Genomic DNA, 20,115 nt, shown 5'->3' with positions numbered 1-20,115 from the left:
ATGCATTGGTTTAGCTGATGATGCATTGTTGGCCTGACATAATAAACATTTTTGTGCTACCGTTGTAGCTTCAACATATACTCCAGGGGCAAACCACATTCTTTGCACCGCATCAACAATAGCCTGGGTGCCACAATGTCCCTTTGAATGAAGTTGCTGACAAATGAGGCACAACAAACGCCTTGGGGCAATTGGACACCCATCAGGTACTCTCCAAAATCCATCAGAAAAAGTAGCCTCAATTTGGCCTGCCATTGTTCCACCTCCCCCCTTTCAACAAAATTATTACAGTGAATAGATGATTGAAGATGAAAAGTGGATGCAGTCACAGAAAGGGGAAGAGGCTGGAGTCATCCTTCTGATAGGCAGAACAATGGATAACAGCAATGGCTGAAGGGAGCAGTATAGCTTCCAAAAGGCTAGTAACAAGTGTGGCATGAGCTATAGGGGTACCAGCAAATGTTAAGAAACCTCTTTGCTTCCATAATGCTCCTGTAGTGTGGCAGACATTAAAGACATACTTGGAATCTGTGAAAATAGTGACACGCTGAGCAGTCACAGCACATCAAGCTTCTGTAAGAGGCATAAGTACAGCAGCCTGGGCCCTGAAGTGAAGGGTAAAGCCCAGACATCAAAAAGGGTAACCACTGCTGCACCAGAAACATGCAGTCCATTCTGCAAAAATGAAGAGCCATCAGTAAAATAGTCACAGTCTGAATTCGGTAGAGGAACATCAGAAAGGTCAGGGCACAGAAGGTCAGCATCATGTACTGTACAAGATGAAGGCAATCATGTAGGTTCTCAGTGTCATCAGAGGATGGGAGTAAAGTAGCAGGATTGAGAGCAGAACAGCGTTCAAAAGAAATGTGGTGAGAAATAAAAAGCTCCACCTTGTATTGTGCGAGACGCTGGTGAGTGAAGGCTTGAGTTTGTGACTTCAAAAGAATGGTAGCAATGTCATGCGGAACCCTTAAAATGAGGGTATGGCCCAAAACTATGTCTCTGGAGCCCCTGACAAATTCCACAGCTGCAGCAACTGCATGAAGGCAAGGGACAGCCCCCTGTGCCACAGGATCTAATTGGATGAAATAATAGGCCACTGGTCTGGGAGTAGATCCCAAATACTGAGTTAAAAACCCTGAAGCCACACCCCTGTTTTCAGGAACATAAAGAATTTTTTTTTTACTATGATCAGGCAATCCCAACACTGGAGCAGAAGACAAAGTCTGTTTAATTTTGTCCAACAAGCGATTAAGTTCAGAAGTCCAAAAAATAGGATCAGGAGAAGCCTTAAAGTTTAACTGTGTCAGTGGGCAGGCTAACTCTCCAAAAGAAGGAATCCATGAGCGGCAGAAACCCAAAACACCCAGAATGGCTCGAACTTGCCGCTTAGTTTTAGGAGGCCGCACGCAAAGGATAGCGCTAGCACGATCGGGGGCCAACTTATGAATTCCAAGGCCAATCACATAGCCTAAGTAAGTCACTTCTTGTTGTAAATATTGTAACTTAGTAGGAGAAACCTTGTGCCCCCTGCCTGAGTGTCTGTCTGGCAAGCCTCCTCCAAAGCTGAAGCCATCAGTAAATCATCCACATATTGAATAAGAACAGACTGGCATGGCAAGGAAATAGCTTTCAAAATCTGAGAAAACAAGGTAGATTCTGTATACCCTTGAGGGATCCTAGTCCAGGTGTATTGCTGATCATTCCAAGCGAAAGCAAAAAGTTATTGAGAAGAGGGGTCAACAGGAATGGACAAGAAGGCAGCACAGAGATCAACCACAGTAAAATGAGTAGCAGTAGATGGTATCATAGTAATAATAGTAGCTGGAATTGGCACAACAGGAGCTCTGGGAGTAACAAAAGAGTTAATTGCTCTCAGAGCATGCACAAAATGATAAACTGGGTTACCATGAGAATCCAGTTTAGGCTTTTTAACTGGAAAAATAGTGTTACAAGGAGAAGTATGTGCAACACCTTGTTTGACATGCGCAGTAAGGAGAGTCTGAATAGGTTCAATAACATCAGTAGGAAGGCGATATTGTGGAAGACAGGGTGGCGGTCCTGGCCTGACTTAGATCACCACAGTGGTGGCACTTTTCAAATAGCCCGCCTCAGTAGAGTCCCATCCCCACAAAGAGGAAAGTAAATCTTGTAAATCCTTAGGTAGGGAACTAAACTGTTCTGTGGCAAAAAGAGACAGCAAACAATGCATGTGTGTGAGGGGAACATCCAAAATCAACCCATCTGGAGTGCATTTTACCATGACCCAAAGTTTACACAGCAAACTCCTCCCCAACAAATTAACAGGTGATTGAGAACAGACATTAAAGGCATGTTCAACAGAAAGAGGACCCACTTCTACCCGCATAGGATCAGTGATTTCAACAGGAATGACTGTTCGCCCCACCCCAATAATACTATCGCCTGCGCCTGGTACCATGGATCCTTGAAAAGGTGGGTGTGTTAACAAAGAAGTAGTAGCTCCTGTATCCACGAGGCAATCATATTTTTGTCCACCTATAGTTAGGGGGAGAAAGGGTTCACCTTCAGGTCCAGATTTCAGTGGGAGAGAAAGTGCACTTAAGGATGGGTGGTCTTGGGTGTCCCCAAGACACCTTCATTGTGAATTAGAGCCAGCTGGTTGAGAAGAATCAGGAACAGGCAAAACTGGATACACACGAGAAGGTTCTGGAGGGAAAGGGGGGTGAGGTGGGTGAGATCTCTGGGATGCCAGATTTGGAAGAAAGGGATTCCCTCTGCTGGTCAAAGGTTGAAAACCATCTCTCTGTTCGTCTAGCAATCTTTTCCCAAAATCCTTTCTTAGATTACCTTTCTTTTGGTAATAATAACAAACTGGGCCTTGGGATTTAATGCCAAAATTTAATCTTTGTGCCTGATTCAGTCCAGGACCCCTTCGCAATGCTGCAAACATCTTTAAGTCTTCTTTCCTATCTTCCCTCCTTTCTGCCCTTTTTTGCTTCTCTTTGTCCTCTATCTCTTCCTGTTTTCTTTGATCAAAAACAAAATTAGCAATTCTGCATAGTTCAGGAATTTCCAGAGTAGACTAATTTGAAACAATAGTTTGAAAATGAGTTCTAATGTCACTAGCAGATTGGTCAACAAAGGCTGAAGCAAGAATCCTTTGATCTTTAACATTGTTAAGGCCTAAATGGGCATATGCAAGCCCTGCTTCAGTCAAGCATACCCATAATGCATCAGGTGTTTCACCTATGCGTTGTGTAGTATGCTGAAATTCTGACCATCTCAAGGGCTTGCACCCAATTTCGTGGAGTGCTTCCAATAAATTCTGTTTGGCTCTTACATATTCATCCCAATGGTTTGTATCCTTGTAATCCCAAGGTGGGCTATTAGCAGGCCAAGGGAATCGAGGCTGAGGAGCGGGTTGTCCAGGAACTGGAACCACTGGTCTCCTTCCGATTTCAGCAGTTTTTTCAAACAATTTGAGGACTTCATCCAGTGTTAAGAGATGGTTCAAGAGTTGCATCATGTCCTTCCAAGAAGGATTAAATTGTCAGTTATAGATTCCAATATCCTAATAACTGCCTGAGGATCTTTGTTAAATGATGGTGTTTCCTTTTTCCACACCACCAAATCAGCAGGAGAAAAAGGGGTGTGGGTCAAAACATACCTCTCAAGGGCTCTAAGACTTATGTGTTTGCAAATACAAAAGAAAAATGGGGTGGTTCCCAAATGTATAACTTTATGTTCGTGCAGCAGGATCACTCCTATTTTCATCCTGCTACTTTATTAGTTGGCCCAGGTGTTGGGGTCACAGCAACAGAGCACACTGGAGACATAACCATTTCCTTTCTTTTTTCCCCTCTGTGATTCACTCCACACCAACTCTCTCTCAAGCCATTGAAAGATTTTACATGTATAGAACTTAAATATAAATATATTTCCCTTCCAAGGTGAACTATCCAGACTAGTAGACAAGGCCAGAGCCCAGCAGGGACCTGGATTGTCAGAACAGGAAACACAAACAGCAGGGGGCCTGGCCACAGAGCGCCTCCTCTCTGAACTCCGGTAAACTGCACTTTTCTGAGAGGTTCTTAGAGGGCAGGAACACATTTGCATAACAACCAAGCTTTCCTATATAAAAGGCTTGTGGGGAAATACAAGGGTGGCCACCTGCAGCCAGTAGACTCTCTACATGCTCTTGGAAAATAGAATCACCTCTATTCAAGCAACTGTCTGAGTATCTTCATTCCCGGCTCAGAAGGGACCCTGGTAAGATTTCCTTCCAACAGAAGGAAAGGGCGCCTCTAACTTATTGCCTGTCTAAGAAAGGTGGTGGCATCTCCAGCACATCACAGTTTCTACGTCTTCCTCTTATTAATGTCTAGGAACCATCTGTGACCTTGTGAACATTGAGAAAATCTCTGTGGAGGATCAAAACTCACTTTCCTCAAGAACGGCTGCCCTGAAGGATCTGTGGAGATTCGAGGAGGCCTCAGAAATGAGCAAAATCCTGTCAGAAATGGCAGGGTGGTCAAAAAACAAGAACAAGAAGCCTCTCTTTGAAACACAGCTTGTGTCTTGCGGTTGTTAGCAAACCCAGGCCTGAAGTGATGCAAGACAGCGGCTTGCAGGGACACAAGGAGGGAAGTGACGGGTTAGGAAAACTAAGATTTCTATTGATCTTTAGTTAGTTAGTTCAATTTATACAGCTGCCCTTCTCAAATTCATGGCTCTGGGTGGCTAATAACAGTTTGAAACAGCACGTAGCAGCCTGTACCAATGAGATTAATCCTGAAGAAAGGATTCTGAAGAAAAAGAAAAATCAAAAGAAAACAAGTTCCAAATAAAAAGCTCAAACCCATGGACGTTCTAGAAATTTTACCTCAAAACAAGGCACCTTGGTGGAGAAATGCCTAGAAAGTACACACACCATTGATATTTGATTTTATTTCAATCAAATTTAGACTTTTGCTTAGCCCTCGTCACACCCTCGAAAGGCGAAAGATGGCCTTAATGCTGGAAAGTGTTTTGCATGTGCATTTTGGGACTTCACCTCATTCTGGCTCCTTTTGTGAGAGAGGAATTCTTCATCCTGAAGCTCTTTCCACACACTAGACCAGAGCTTTCCAAACTTTTCATGTTGTTGACACACTAACACACTGCGGGTGCGGCCGTCTCACTGGAACTCACGCGGAATCAGCTGTTTTGACCCGATTATGCATACTGCGCACACGCAGTGCCTGTACGATCCCTTGACCACGTGACACACCTACACACTGCAGCCGACACACTAACGTGTCGCGACACACAGTTTGGAAAGCTCTGCACTAGACGTTGATGTGTATGAGGCGATTCTCACTTGAGGAGAGGCCTTTGACCGAAAAAGGTTCCACGCTTCAGCATTCGTGCTGGTTGACTCGGTTCTACACCGTGGATGTAAGTCTGATTATGTTTTGGTATCTTCACATCCCAGGGGCAACACCCCTTCTCATTTCTGGATGTTTGGTCAGGAGGAACTGAAATTGTTTTCTGAAATAGCTTTTCTTATTGTCATATGATTTTATTTTGGTCCCTACCAATTTCCAAATGGCTCCCTTCTTGCTTCTTCATTTGCAATGCCAGCACACTGGAGACACTTTCATTTTCATTCTCCTGAGTATCCCTAACTTAGGACAAAGAAATAAAGAAATTCTCTTGAATATCTAACTTGGGACAGACAGAAAGTCATGAAAAATTCAAAGGACAAATCCTCTTAGTTGTCACTTTTAATTCAGTATCGCAATTGTTCAGTGGGACAATTCAATATCACATTCCCTCTCTCTCTCTGTATACTTTGATGGAACTTGAGTTCCCTTTGGATTATAATATTGCTCCAGACCCCAGAATCTCTCTGGTGCACCATTTCCAACACTTTGTGAGCACAGAGAAGTGTAGGGTCCTCTGATGAACTGTGAGTGTATTAAGGAATGAGAAAGGGAGGGGGAAACAACCCTAAGAAGACTAGGCAAAAGAAGGAAAGTTTAAACTCTGGGAAGAGGCTGTGAATCAGCTGAATTTCTATCTGTATGTCTGCTATAGCACAAGCAACACCAATAAAGTTTTTTCTTGAAAAGATCCATCAGGGAGATGCACTTCTTTCTACGGCCTGGGGAAGCAGCACCTGTTAAATGTCTGCCTGTTCACATACCTCCAAGACCCATGATCAAGTGGGAAGAACAAACAATTGGGGAGCAGGAAGCTCACTTATATAAACATGATAAGAACAACATCTTCAAAAAATTGCATACTCCGAGATGCCAAAAATGGCCATTTGCTTGGAACTGAGCTCCAACTGGAAATGGGAATAAATGTAAACTTAAGAAAAAGTATGTTCTCATACTGATGGGCAATAGCGTTCGCCACCTTCAAACGACAGTACCTTCAAAAGTCCACAGTTCATGATTAAAATGGCACGTGCCCATTGCTTTTGTTTTCACTGGTAAATTCATATATCTGGGACTGCCAGTTGTGAGGGTCAAACTCAAAAAAATCTTCCTTTCCTAGTCAGTGTAAGCGGTGACACCTTTAGTTCCATTAAAAACCCATCTCATGCACAAAAGTGAAATGCAGATTCTAGCTTTAATGAAACATGTGTACAGAGCAAGAGAAAAGCCACAATTGAGAAAAGAGCGCCAAGCCACTTCACTAAAAGTCTCTACAGTCCATCCCTCCCCTTCTTCACAGATCCATTCCCATCTATCTCCCAATGGTCAGTTCTTTCAAGGCTCAAATGTCTCCACCTGCGTGACCCTGATTGCAGGCAATTAGCCCAAACAACAGCAATTTGCATTCCTCCCAGCCACCTCTCCCCCTCCTCTCTTGACACGCAGTAAATTATCATGGCAGGCATACGCGATCAAACAATGCAACCATCCTTGGATTGGGGGAGCCTGAGAGTCAGTATACATAAATAGGAACCACATAGATTTAACCAGATCTAGAATTTACATGGGTTCTCACCCAAACGAATCTGTGCATGGGAAATTAGGTCACTGCTCCTCCTGAAGCTCTTTCCACACCCCACACATTTACATGGTTTCTATTTTGTGTGGATCCTTCTATGGGAAGTAAGGCAACCACTTGTTCTAAAGCACTTTCCACACTCTCTACATTTACAGTATATGGCTTCTTCCCTGTGTGGATCCTTTTATGGAGAGTAAGGGAACCACTATGACTGAAGCTCTTTCCACACTCCATGCATTTATATGGCTTCTCCCCTGTGTGGTTCCTTATATGGGGAGTAAGTTGATCACTTTGAATAAAGGTCTTTCCACACTACTACCGTACAATTGCGCTCATTTCACATGCTAGCAAGGATATGCTCAGAATCCTACAAGCTAGGCTTCAGCAGTATGTGAACCGAGAGCAACCAGAAATACAAGCTGGGTTTTAAAGAGGCAGAGGAACAAGAGATCAAATTGCCAACATTTGCTGGATAATGGAGAAAGCAAGCGTTCCAGAAAAACATCTACTTCTGCTTCATTGACTACATTAAAGCCTTTGATTGTGTGGATCACAACAAACTGTGGCAAATTCTTAAAGAGATGGGAGTACCAGACCACCTTACCTGAAGACCACTTTTACGCGGGTCAAGAAGCAACAGTTAGAACCAGACATGGAACTACCAATTGGTTCAAAATTGGGAAAGTAGTATGACAAGGCTGTATATTGTCACCCTGCTTATTTAACTTATATGCAGAGTACATCATGAGAAATGCCGGGCTAGATGAATCACAAGCTGGAATTAAGATTGCCGAGAGAAATGTCAACAACCTCAGATATTTATTTTATTTTATTTATTTAATTAATTAAATTTATGTCACCGCCCATCTCCCCCAATGGGGGACTCTGGGCGGTTTACAATAAAATGACACTACAAGCATATCCACATAATTTACCATTAAAATATAAATAGAAAATGAATATAAAATCCAAGTGGAGATGGAACCCAATCACTAAGGGGTACTATGGCGCCAGCCTTCCCCAGGTGGAGCTGTCGCTCTCCCCCTCCCAAGCAAGGCGGCAGAACCAGGTCTTCAGTTTCTTCTGGAAGTCCGAGAGCGAGGAGACCTGTCTCAACTCCAGGGGCAAGATATTCCAAAGGGCGGGCGCCACTGCAGAGAAGGCTCACCTCCTGGACCCTGCTAGATGAAATTGCTTTGCTGATGGGGTCTGTAGCATGCCCTCCCTGCCTCACCGGGTGGGGCGGGTCAATGTTATGGGGATGAGATGGTCCCTCAAGTACGCTGGTCCCATGCCATGTAGGGCTTTAAAGGTGATAACCAAGACCTTGAATTGGACCCGGAAGCAAACTGGTACTCAATGCAGCTCGCGTAACAGCGGTGTCACATGGGCTGATTTTACAGCAGCGGTAACTGTCCACGCAGCTGCATTCTGGACCAGCTGAAGCTTCCAAATACTCTTCAAGGGTAGCCCCACATAGAGCACATTGCAATAGTCTATATGCGGACAATACCACCCTAATGGCAGAAACTGAAGAGGAACTAAAGAGTTTCTTGATGAGGGTGAAAGAGGAGAGTGCAAAAGCTGGGTTGAAACTCAGCATTAAAAGAACTAAGATCATGGCATCTGGTCCCATCACGTCCTGGCAAATAGAAGGGGAAGAAATGGAAGCAGTGATAGATTTTATTTTCTCGGGCTCCAAGATCACTGCAGACGGTGATGGCAGCCATGAAATTAAAAGGCACCTGCTCCTTGGGAGGAAAGCTATGGCAAACCTAGACAGCATATTAAAAAGCAGAGACATTGCCTTGCCAACAAAGGGCCGTATAATCAAAGCTATGGTTTTCCCAGTAGTGATGTATGGCTGTGAGAGTGGGACCATAAGGAAAGCTGAGCGCCAAAAAATTGATGTTTTCGAACTGCGGTGCTGGAGAAGACTCTTGAGAGTCCCTTGGACTGCAGGGAGGTCAAATCAGTCAGTCCTACAAGAAATCAACCAACTGTTCATTGGAAAGACAGATACTGAAGCTGAAGCTGAAATACTTTGGCCACCTAATGCAAAGAGAGGACTCACTGGAAAAGACCCTGATGCTGGGAAAGACTGCAGGAAAAAGAAGGGGACGGCAGAGAATGAGATGCTTAGATAGCACCACCGATGCAGTGAATTTGAGTAAACTGAAGCAGACAGTGGAGGCCTGGCGTGCTATGTCCATGGGGACACAGAGAGTTGGAAACGAATTAACGACTGAAAAACAAGATTACTCAGTTGGCTGAAGCTCTTTCCACACTCCAAAAATTTATAAGGCTTCTCCCATGTGGATCCTTTTAAGGAAAGTAAGTTGATCACTCTGAATAAAGATCTTTCCACATTCCATGCATTTATATGGCTTCACCTGTGTGGATCCTTTTATGCTTCATAAGGGACGCACTGCGACAGAAGCCCTTTCCACACTCCATGCATTTATATGGCTTCTCTCCTGTGTGGATCCTTTTATGGAGAGTAAGGGACCCATTGTCACAGAAGCCCTTTCCACACTCCATACATTTAAATGGCTTTTCCCCTGTGTGGATCCTTTTATGAGAGGTAAGCTGACTGCTCTGAATAAAGGTCTTTCCACACTCCACACATTTATATGGCTTCTCCCCTGTATGCATCCTGTTATGGAAAGTAAGGGAACCACTATGACTGAAGCTTTTTCCACACTCCACACATTTATATGGCTTCTCCCCTGTGTGGATCCTTTTATGGAGAGTAAGGGAACAACTATAATTGAAGCTCTTTCCACACTCGACACATTTATGTGGCTTCTCCCCTGTGTGGACCCTTTTATGGACAGTAAGTTTAACACTCTGAATAAAGGTCTTTCCACACTCCATGCACTTATATGGCCTTTCCCCTGTGTGTATCCTTTTATGGGAAGTAAGATTACTCAGTTGGCTGAAGCTCTTTCCACACTCGACACATTTATATGGCTTCTCCCCTGTGTGGATCCATTTATGGAGAGTAAGTTGATCATTCTGAATAAAGGTCTTTCCACACTCCATGCATTTATATGGCTTCTCCCCTGTGTGGATCCTTTTATGCCTCATAAGGGACCCATTGCGAGAGAAGCCCTTTCCACACTCTACGCATTTATATGGCTTCTCTCCTGTGTGGATCCTTTTATGGAGAGTAAGATACCCATTGTCACAGAAACCCTTTCCACACTCCATGCATTTAAATGGCTTCTCCCCTGTGTGGATCCTTTTATGAATAGTAAGAGACCCATTTTTACAGAAGCTCTTTCCACACTCCATGCATTTGTATGGCTTCTCCCCTGTGTGGATCCTTTTATGTTGAGTAAGTATACCATTCTGAATAAAGGTCTTTCCACACTCCATGCATTTATATGGCTTCTCTCCTGTGTGGATCCTTTTATGAGATGTAAGGGAATGGCTCTCACGGAAACTTTTTCCACACTTCATGCATTTATATGGCTTCTCCCCTCTGTGGATCCTTTTATGGGAAGAAAGATTACTCAGTTGCCTGAAGCCCTTTCCACACTCCATGCATTTATAAGGCTTCTCCCCTGTGTGGATCCTTTTATGGGAAGAAAGATTACTCAGTTGGCTGAAGCCCTTTCCACACTCCATGCATTTATGTGGCTTCTCCCCTGTGTGGATCCTTTTATGCCTCATAAGGGACCCACTGTCACAGAAGCCCTTTCCACACTCCATGCATTTATATGGCTTCTCTCCTGTGTGGATCCTTTTATGGAGAGTAAGGGACCCATTGTCACAGAAGCCCTTTCCACACTCCATGCATTTGTATGGCTTCTCCCCTGTGTGGATCCTTTTATGCTTGATAAGGGATGCACTGTTATAAAAGCTCTTTCCACACTCCATGCATTTATATGGCTTCTCCCCTGTGTGGATCCTTTTATGGCAAGTAAGATGACTGCCTTGGCTGAAGCCCTTTCCACAATCCATGCATTTAAAAGGCTTCTCCCCTGTGTGGATCCTTTTATGGCATGTAAGTTGACTGCTCTGAACAAAGGTCTTTCCACACTCCATGCATTTATATGGTTTCTCCCCTGTGTGGATCCTTTTATGTCTCATAAGGGATGCATTTTTATAAAAGCCCTTTCCACACTCCATGCATTTATGTGGCTTCTCCCCTGTGTGGATCCTTTTATGAGATGTAAGGGACCCATTTTCAATAGAAAGAAGGAAAGTCCAATTGTAATTTTTTCCATTCTCTCGGCATATATTATCTTCTCCTTTGATTTGGGTTGGATAGTGTCCATTTACATCTAATTTGTCTTTGAATAGGCTTCCACTTTTCCCAGTATGTTTTTTCTTTAGTTTTCCTTGTTGGTCAAGAAAGTCTTGCATCTGAGCATCAATGGAAGATGGGCTCTCCTTATTCCAATTATCTGAGTGGCTTCTCTCATGCCTTCCTAGTTCCATTTGAATTGCAGGCTTCTCCTTTCCATCTCCATGCGTAATTAATTGGGATGATTCACTGGAATCTTTATTCTCCTGCCCATTATTACCTTCAAAGGAAAAGAAAAAGGAAAATGATAGCAAAGGATTAGGGGAAATGATGCAAATGTAGGAAGTCATATGAATATCGTTCTCACATTTGGCCAAATTCCTATATACTGCAGGTTTGCATGCGTACAGTGGTATGGTATGGAAATGATAATTTCTATATTCATGAGCCATAAAAGCTCTGAAAACATCTAAAGCATCCTTTTTGTTTCTAATTATCCATACTTATTCAAAACTCACCCAGAGTCAGCTCTGAGTTAAGGAAGAATCAGGGACACATCCAAGGAGGTATTAGAAGAAAACATAACATTTATTCAAGGGGGTCCAATTCCAGCAGAGACCTGTGAAAGCTAAATCTATTTTGAAACTTCTTTTCTCCCTACCCAAACTAGCTACCATTTGCTATTTATTTTTATCTTGCCAAAATCACACGATTGCTGAGAAAATAAGACTAGAGTTCTTCGATTAACCCTAAACAGCATGTTTGCAATGGAAAAACAGCACAATTTCACTCCTATTCTTGAAAAGCAAGAAAAGTCATGAACCCAAAAGCCTGCATAAATGACAATCCTTCAGAGGACATACAGGGAAGCATCTGGGCCCAAAAAGCTGAAATCAGTGTGATGGACTTTAGCCTCTCCTCAAGCCAAGGACTTAGTTTGTCACTGATATGGTTAAAGAGAGATGGAAAAATTCACCGGATGAGAACTGGCACAGGATGCACCTAAGCAGAGAGCCACTGACCTATTTCCTTCCTTGGAGCAGGAGAAGGCCAGATCTTTTCCTTCTCTGACTCAGGAGATGACACCTATTTGAAGATTTTTTAGTAAGAAATAACTGATAGCATCTCACTACAAAATGTCTTCCTGAATCCTCTGATTGGAGAGTAGCAAACCCTTACCCAGAGAGGCCACGTTCCTACAATTTTCCAGCGTGACTTCCCAATGCAGCGCTTTTTGGTGAGGATCCAGCTGAGACCACTCCTCCTCGGAGAAACACACAGCCACCTCCTCGAAGGACACAAGGCCCTCCTGCAGAAGGAAAAGGAGAACAGAGCAGGCCCAGGAGGATTTGCAAGATCTGTCCTATTCTTCACAATTCCCAAAGCAAAGATATGCATTCAGTTAAATGGCTATGCTTGGTAGGATTCCAAGGTTGAGGTGAGAAAATGGAAAGAGCCAAAAGCCTTTTCTAAAGACATATTTCAGGCAGGTTTTATCATCTTGATTGATTCTGCAGGACGTTCAGTGCCATTCAGTGAAAGTAACTGCAGTTTCCCTCTAGATCGATTGATCTCTCTCTCTCTCTCTCTCTCCATCCATCATCAAAAACTCAATGTCTGGAGAGAATCAACTGGCAGATGGGCCTCGGAAACCCACCTATCAGTGACTCCAATCCTTCCTCTGTTTGCAGAAGGAAATGTGGGTGGGGGATTCTTTCTAGCATTGCAGCAAATGGCCTCGGGTGTCCCCAGAAGGAGCAATCCTCTCCATGCTCGACACCTGCATGAAAGTGCTGGGAGAGCTCAGCCAGGGATTTGTGTGGGCTGCCATCCATGTCCAGAGACAGGGAACCCTGTTTCTGCTGCTCCTCAGATTGCAAGGAAGCTGCTAGTAGTTGGAGCCATTGGCTGAACAGGAGATAAGAAGGGGGAGAAAATTTCCTGGGAAGGACATTTCACAGCCTTTGCAAAGCTGGATTGTTTGGCCTCCAAATCCAGGCACAAATCAGAGGATTAGAAACTACTTTGCAAGCCAAAAGTGCCTTTAATCTGTGCTCTTTCAGAACAATTTTCACTTAGAGACGTTTCTGTCTGGCCACCTTCATTGGATTTTAATAATCTGCTTCACCTGTTAATCTGATGGGACTCATTTTTCTTTCACTGGTTGTAGACAAGGCTTTTTAAAAATGGTCATGTACCAGTGTGAGTATTTGGTTCTTTTTGAGCAGCCTTGCACAATTCCAAGTCAAAGAATTAGAAAGAGAATGGGTCTCTGGTTCGCAGTTGCTACTGCTGTGATAACGTTATTCCTATCTCTTGAAGGATTTTTTAAGTATTAGTTATTGTAAGCTAATAGTAAAAGAGTAAGTATCAGAAAGAGAGTTTAGTAGTGGCCTTAAAAAAAGAGTTCCTGATAAGAATCTCAGTATAGAAATAACAACTCGCTATATCTCAACAACAAATTTCAGAGGAGCCTAAGCTGAGACCAACTTGAACCTTCTGTTCCACATTCCATGTTGCTCAGGAACACAAAAGTAACCCAGCCAAAACAAGAGGGAAAAATGAAAGGAGAGCTATGTAAACCAGCTTGACTTCCTGAAGGAAAGAGAGAATACAAATCTAATAAGTAAATGTCCTGCTCTTACTGGAGTTGGAGGTTCAACCACTGTTCCAGCTCCACCATAGGGAACAGTCAACTTCATTCTATTCTTCCCTGCGAGGGAGACAGAATTTTAAAATGCACGATTAATGAAATAGGAGGAAGTATTCTACAGAAGATATGACATAGAGAAGATGAGACAGCTGGAATCTCTCTGGGGAATGGGAGGAGCTTGTATTACCTCCTGAGGTGTCCTGATTTGGATCTTCCTGAGAGAAACTCCTGAAAAACAGCTCCTGAGGGGGACTTGATCGATTCCTCCTTCCCTCAGCATCTCTGATCTCCACAGCAAAGGGCTTGAAAGAGTAGGCAGGAGAAAAGAAGAATAATTAACAGACACCACACAACATGAAGTGGATTCTTGTTCTCTGAACCCAACTTTGAAGCCCCAATGTCCAGCGGTGAGGCTGGAAAGTAAGAAAGGAGCAGCTGTCCCAAATCTATTTTCTAGAATGGATAATGGAACAAGGTCCTATAAGAATGAGTGAAACATCTCCACATATTATGAATACCAAAGAACTCTGGTAGGGAGGGGATATCATTGTTTATCCCATTCAAACCCCTTCTGGGCTCCCAACGTGAAGGTCTCTCACCTGCTCCTTCTGCTCCTCCGCCTGGCTCAGGAGGAAGCCTTCCACCAGGGCCACTGCCTGGGAGCTGGTCTCTGCCCCACACTCCCGCACCCAGCTCTCCATCTGCAGGGGCAGGAGAGCCAGGAACTGTTCCAGGACAACCAGGTCCAGCATCTGTGCTTTTGTGTGCTTGTCCGGTCTCAACCATCGACTGCAAAAGTAGTGGAGTTGGCTGCAAAGTCCTCGGGGACCCTCAGTCACCTGATATTGGACGCTCCTGAAGTTCCAGGACTGTCCTACTGAACGGATGGTTTCCTCCTCCAGGATCTCCTGCCCAGTTCTTGCCCAGAACTCCTCACAGCTCCCAGGCTGAACAGCAGAAGGGCCTTTTCCAGTTAATTCACTTCCTGAAGGTTGGGTCTCCATCCTTCCTCTATCCTGTAATGCAACTCCAAATGAGTCCAAGGAATCTTGTGGATCTCCAAACGCCTTTTCATTCACATTCATAGGACTGTTCCTGTAACCACAGGAATGGCCACAGCAGGCCATTTGGCCCTCTTTGCCCAAGAGATAATTTTGTCTCTATGCAAGGACGTTCAGATGGCTTCCAGTTAGTATATCTGAGATGGAAAAGAAATTAAATTCCAAGAATTAGAAAGCGGTAGATGTAACCATTGAACAACACTGATCCCCAGGGAAGGAAGCTAAGCTGGAATAGGATTGCAGTGGCATTGAGCAGATAAGTCCTCTGTGTCTGTCTCTGTGTTTTTATGTGTTGCAAAATATGGGATTGACTTCTATCAAGGACTATGAATTCCCAATAAATGTATCTCGGAGCATTTTCTATTTCTTTTTTCACATAAGGAAGGGCTTGCTTTTCAAAACCTAGATCTACATCTACCTACAAGAAGGATTTACACAACATTCCAAGCCCCAAACAGATTAACAAACCATGAAAGTTCAGTTCTCATCAAATGAAATGCCAATTAAATGACCCTGCCTTAGGATGTTTAGTTCCCTTTCTTCAGGGTTTGCTTTGGAAGAGCCAAGGCACGCTATTACACGCAGGCAGGTTCACAAAACATACCCTAAGCCCAGACAGCTCCACCAGCCGCAGGGGCTGTGTTCACATAAGACCCAGGGCTTGAAAGAAGGTAGCGGAGGATGACGTCCTGGTTCACTCACCCTCCTAAGGCATGTTGAACTGCAGAGGATCCAACCCTCTGTTATTTTCATCCAGCACGTGGTGAGAATGGAGGCACAATCTTTTGCATCGCCTTCCTTGCGAAGCTTTTCCTCTTTCCTGCTTGAGATTTGCAATGCAAACTCTCCCCCTCCCCCTCCCTACGGGATTTTCCCAGGAAATGGGGCGCGAAGGGCTCCCCCAGATCCCCTCCTCCTTCCTGGGGATCCTGGATATCTTCCTGGGGGGCGGGGGCAATACCGCTGGTCTGGAGCTCTGCTTTCCCCCCTCCCTGTTACGTGCATGGAAAAGGGCGGCAGGGGACCATGGGATCCGGGCTCTCCCCCTCCCAGGACTCAAAAGATTGAACCTGCAGGAGAACTTCGCACGTGTCTCTTCCTTCCTCCCTTTGCACGGGAAGAGGTGCCCCACTCACCCAGGGCACGTCTGAACCTCCTCTTTACAAGACTTTCCTGTATCCCTTTTATGCAACCGCCTGCGAAGCTCAAAGGGTTAAAAGGAGAGAGTGCAGCGTCCTAGACAGGGAAGACTGAGTGATGTCACTCCCTTCCCACCCTCCAGCCGCCCAATGCCGAAGCTCTTGGTGTTCCCTTCTCTGTGCAGAGGGAGCCCCCTGGTGGATTCTGTGTGCAGAGCAGGTGGGGGAAACGCAGTTCTCGGTATAGAACAGGTTGCGGGAAGGAGGCGGAGGAAACCCTTCAGAAGTGGCTGCTCTGCCTTTGGCGATGGAGGCTAAAGAAAACCGGGAGAGAGATTAAAGCACACAGCAGGGCAAAAAACCATTCTGAAGGCAAGAAAAAACGCCAAGCTGCAGAAAGCCTTTGTTCTTTTCAAACTTGGATGGAACTGGGATGAGCTGCTCAAGGTAAGTGCAACCTTCAAGCTATTACATTTATTTGGCTATTGCTTCACTAAATTCTTTCGCTTCCAAGGACTATCCTGTAACCTCCTTGATCCTCTCCATCCAATTGCCCTCTTGCCTTCCCCTTCATCTCCTTTCTTCATCCAGGCTAGGTATAATCCTGTTTTTCTAGTTGCTCGTTTATTCCCTCAGTTTCTGCAGACTGACCACCGCTTGAGAACTGGAGACCCTTCTTGGGCTTTCTGGTTTCAGCCAATTTAGCATCTTTGTCCCCAGTGGGCACAACCACCACGGGAGGCAACCGCAGAATGCATTTCAGCAACAATGGCATAGGTCGATGGAGTCCAAGTCCCAAGGGAATGGCCCCTTTAGTGCACCTCTCAGTTCCAGCACATGCTGTCTTTGTTTTCTGCTCTTTCTGCCTTCTTGGCCCTTGCGGCTATAAATGAGCATCATTGGCTTATTGATAATGAGCCCCTGCACCTTTCACTAAGCCCACTGAGTCTGGTTGTGCACCCATGGACTTTCGGAAACAAACCGTGAGGCTCTGTGTCCTGATGCGGCTACTACAAAGGCGTCTTGTTGCCCTCCGATTTTATGGAGGCTCTTTGTTGTCTGCCACTTTTCCTGGTTTGAAGTGTGTGTGAGTGCTATTTTCATGCCATATGGAAGAGCCTCTCTCCTCTGCCACTGTAAAACAGCTGGTGACTGTAAGTGAGAAGTGCTCACCTTGGTTTGTCTGCTTTCCCAGCTGCCTGGGAGGGATTGAAGACTGTCCATGCCCCAGCGGGCTGTGCTTGTTGGGACGTGGGTGAAAGAGCGTGTGTCCTCCTTAACTTGGGACTCTTCCCTCTCCTTCTCCTTCTCCTCCTTCCCTTTACTATTGAATACATGGGGAAAGCAATGGGGAAAGCATGTTTTTTTTAAATTGTAGGAAACTAATGAACGTCATGGAAAACTTTTGTGTCGTGCTTAGGAAAGTGTGTTCAGGAAAGTGTGTGAACTCATCGGTTGCAAGCTCCAAAACTGGGAAGTCCTGTGCTGTGTTGTGTTGCTTGTGAGTAAGTGGCTAGGCGCCTGCTGTCTCTCATGAACAGCTTCAGCGCTCAGAAGGCGGAGGGTTTTGTTGGTGGCATCTAGCTTTGTGTTCCTTGTTTTCTTGCCCTGACTCCAAGCTGAGGCTCTTTGCCCCATCCGACGTCTCCACTTCAGCCAATTCACCACAACTCTGGGAGGCAAGCTGTTCCACTGCTTAATAGTTCTCACTGTCAGGAAATTCCTCCTTGTTTCCAGGTTGGATTTCCCTCTCACAAGCTTCCACCCACTGAGAATAAATCGATGCCTCTTCCCCTGTGGCAGCCCTTCAAGTATTGGAAGACTGTATCATGTCTTCCCTCAGTCTTCTCTTCGTTAAGCTAAAGATCCCTAGTTCCTTTAGTCTTCTTCATAGGTTTTAGCCTCCAGGCCCCTTATCATCTTTGTTGTCTTCTCTGGGGGGACAATTGATAGACTGCCTCCACATGGTGTCCCCTGGGCCTCCAAAGACTTTTGGAGAGGCTAAGTGGCCTATCATATACGAGGCAGCCAGATAAACCTGTGGATCTCCTGGGTAGGGCACATCTCTGTTTGTCATCTTCACTATGTTACAAGGAAATAACAAAGGCTCTTTTCAGGGGCAATTCACAAGAAAACTTGGACCTCGTATCAGGATTTGCCAGATTAATATTGAGGGCATTAGTAGGGCTAAATGCCAAATCCTGAAGAAAGTTTTAACAGATTATGATGTAGACATGCTTTGCTGATTTCCTGATGGCAACTGATGCTGCAAAAGACTATATTTTGTAATCTTAATGTTTGTTTTTAGCTATAATTGCCCTATGACCAATGTACATTTTCTATATACTTTTTTTATATTCCCAATTTTTAAAATATATTTGTAATATGTATGATGTGCTGCCATATGATCAATCAATCAATCAATCAATGTCTTCTCTGAACCCTTTCTAGGATCTTAGCGTCTTCTTTTGTATTGTGGTGACTGGATGCAGTATTCCAATTGTGGCCTCACCACTGTGGTATATAGTGTGCTACTATCACTTCCTGTGATCTTGATCCTATCCCTGTGTTGATGCTCCCCAGGACTGCGTTGGCTTTTTTGGCAGTTGCAGCGCACTGCTGACCCTCTTAAGCGGTGGTCCACCAGGACACCTACAGTAGATCTCTCTCATAGGCACTACTGTTGAGCCAGGTACTCCCTATCTTGTACTTGTGCACCTGGTTTTTCCTGCCTAAGTGTAGGACCTTACATTTCTCACCACTGAACTTCATCTTGTGGGATAGGGCCCAATGCTCAAGTCTGCCAAGATCCTTCTGAATCTTGACTTATCTTCTGAAGTGTTTGTTGTTGTTTATTCGTTTAGTCGCTTCCGACTCTTCGTGACTTCATGGACCAGCCCACGCCAGAGCTTCCTGTCGGTCGTCAACATCCCCAGCTCCCCCAGGGACGAGTCCGTCACCTCTAGAACATCATCCATCCATCTTGCCCTTGGTCGGCCCCTCTTCCTTTTGCCTTCCACTCTCCCTAGCATCAGCATCTTCTCCAGGGTGTCCTGTCTTCTCATGATGTGGCCAAAGTATTTCAGTTTTGCCTTTAATATCATTCCCTCAAGTGAGCAGTCTGGCTTTATTTCCTGGAGGATGGACTGGTTTGATCTTCTTGCAGTCCAAGGCACTCTCAGAATTTTCCTCCAACACCACAGTTCAAAAGCATCGATCTTCCTTCGCTCAGCCTTCCTTATGGTCCAGCTCTCGCAGCCATATGTTACTACAGGGAACACCATTGCTTTAACTATGCGGACCTTTGTTGTCAGTGTGATGTCTCTGCTCTTAACTATTTTATCGAGATTTGTCATTGCTCTTCTCCCAAGGATTAAGCGTCTTCTGATTTCCTGACTGCAGTCAGCATCTGCAGTAATCTTCACACCTAGGAATACAAAGTCTTTCACTGCTTCTACATTTTCTCTCTCTATTTGCCAGTTATCAATCAAGCTGGTTGCCATAATCTTGGTTTTTTTGAGGTTTAGCTGCAAGCCAGCTTTTGCACTTTCTTCTTTCACCTTCATCATAAGGCTCCTCAGTTCCTCTTCACTTTCAGCCATCAAAGTGGTATCATCTGCATATCTGAGATTGTTAATGTTTCTTCCAGAGATTTTAACTCCAGCCTTGGATTCCTCAAGACCAGCTTGTCGCATGATGTGTTCTGCATACAAGTTGAATAGGTAGGGTGAGAGTATACAGCCCTGCCGTACTCCTTTCCCAATCTTAAACCAGTCCGTTGTTCCGTGGTCTGTTCTTACTGTTGCTACTTGGTCGTTATACAGATTCTTCAGGAGGCATACAAGATGACTTGGTATCCCCATACCACTAAGAACTTGCCACAATTTGTTATGGTCCACACAGTCAAAGGCTTTAGAATAGTCAATAAAACAGAAATAGATGTTTTTCTGAAACTCCCTGGCTTTTTCCATTATCCAGCGGATATTGGCAATTTGGTCCCTAGTTCCTCTGCCTTTTCTAAAC

At 44.6% G+C, this 20,115-nt stretch overlaps 1 protein-coding gene across 1 annotated transcript; it reads right to left on the bottom strand.

The window, feature by feature from the left end:
• Positions 1-9,346: 9,346 nt before the first annotated feature.
• Positions 9,347-15,119, bottom strand: LOC134489059 (zinc finger protein 420-like). Its single transcript, XM_063291488.1, has 5 exons — positions 14,492-15,119; positions 14,080-14,194; positions 13,885-13,952; positions 12,419-12,548; positions 9,347-11,519 (listed from the first exon to the last, which is right to left on the bottom strand). Exons 1-5 carry the CDS (start codon positions 15,017-15,019, stop codon positions 9,364-9,366), a joined length of 2,997 nt encoding a protein of 998 aa, XP_063147558.1. The 5' UTR covers positions 15,020-15,119; the 3' UTR covers positions 9,347-9,363.
• Positions 15,120-20,115: the final 4,996 nt, after the last annotated feature.

This window comes from Candoia aspera, chromosome 2, assembly GCF_035149785.1.
Source record: "Candoia aspera isolate rCanAsp1 chromosome 2, rCanAsp1.hap2, whole genome shotgun sequence".
NCBI lineage: Eukaryota > Metazoa > Chordata > Lepidosauria > Squamata > Boidae > Candoia > Candoia aspera.
This window is presented reverse-complemented; position numbering and strand designations above follow the sequence as displayed.

Bases quoted from the DNA above. Each gene is read 5' to 3' on its own strand.
- LOC134489059 (XM_063291488.1), bottom strand. From the start codon at position 15,019: ATGGCCTGCTGTGGCCATTCCTGTGGTTACAGGAACAGTCCTATGAAT. The intron at 12,549-13,884 runs GTAAGAGCAGGA...TTCCTTCTGCAG, and splicing joins TGGTTGAACCTCCAACTCCA to GAGGGCCTTGTGTCCTTCGA. The intron at 11,520-12,418 runs GTAAGGGTTTGC...TTTCCTTTGAAG, and splicing joins TAGGAACGTGGCCTCTCTGG to GTAATAATGGGCAGGAGAAT.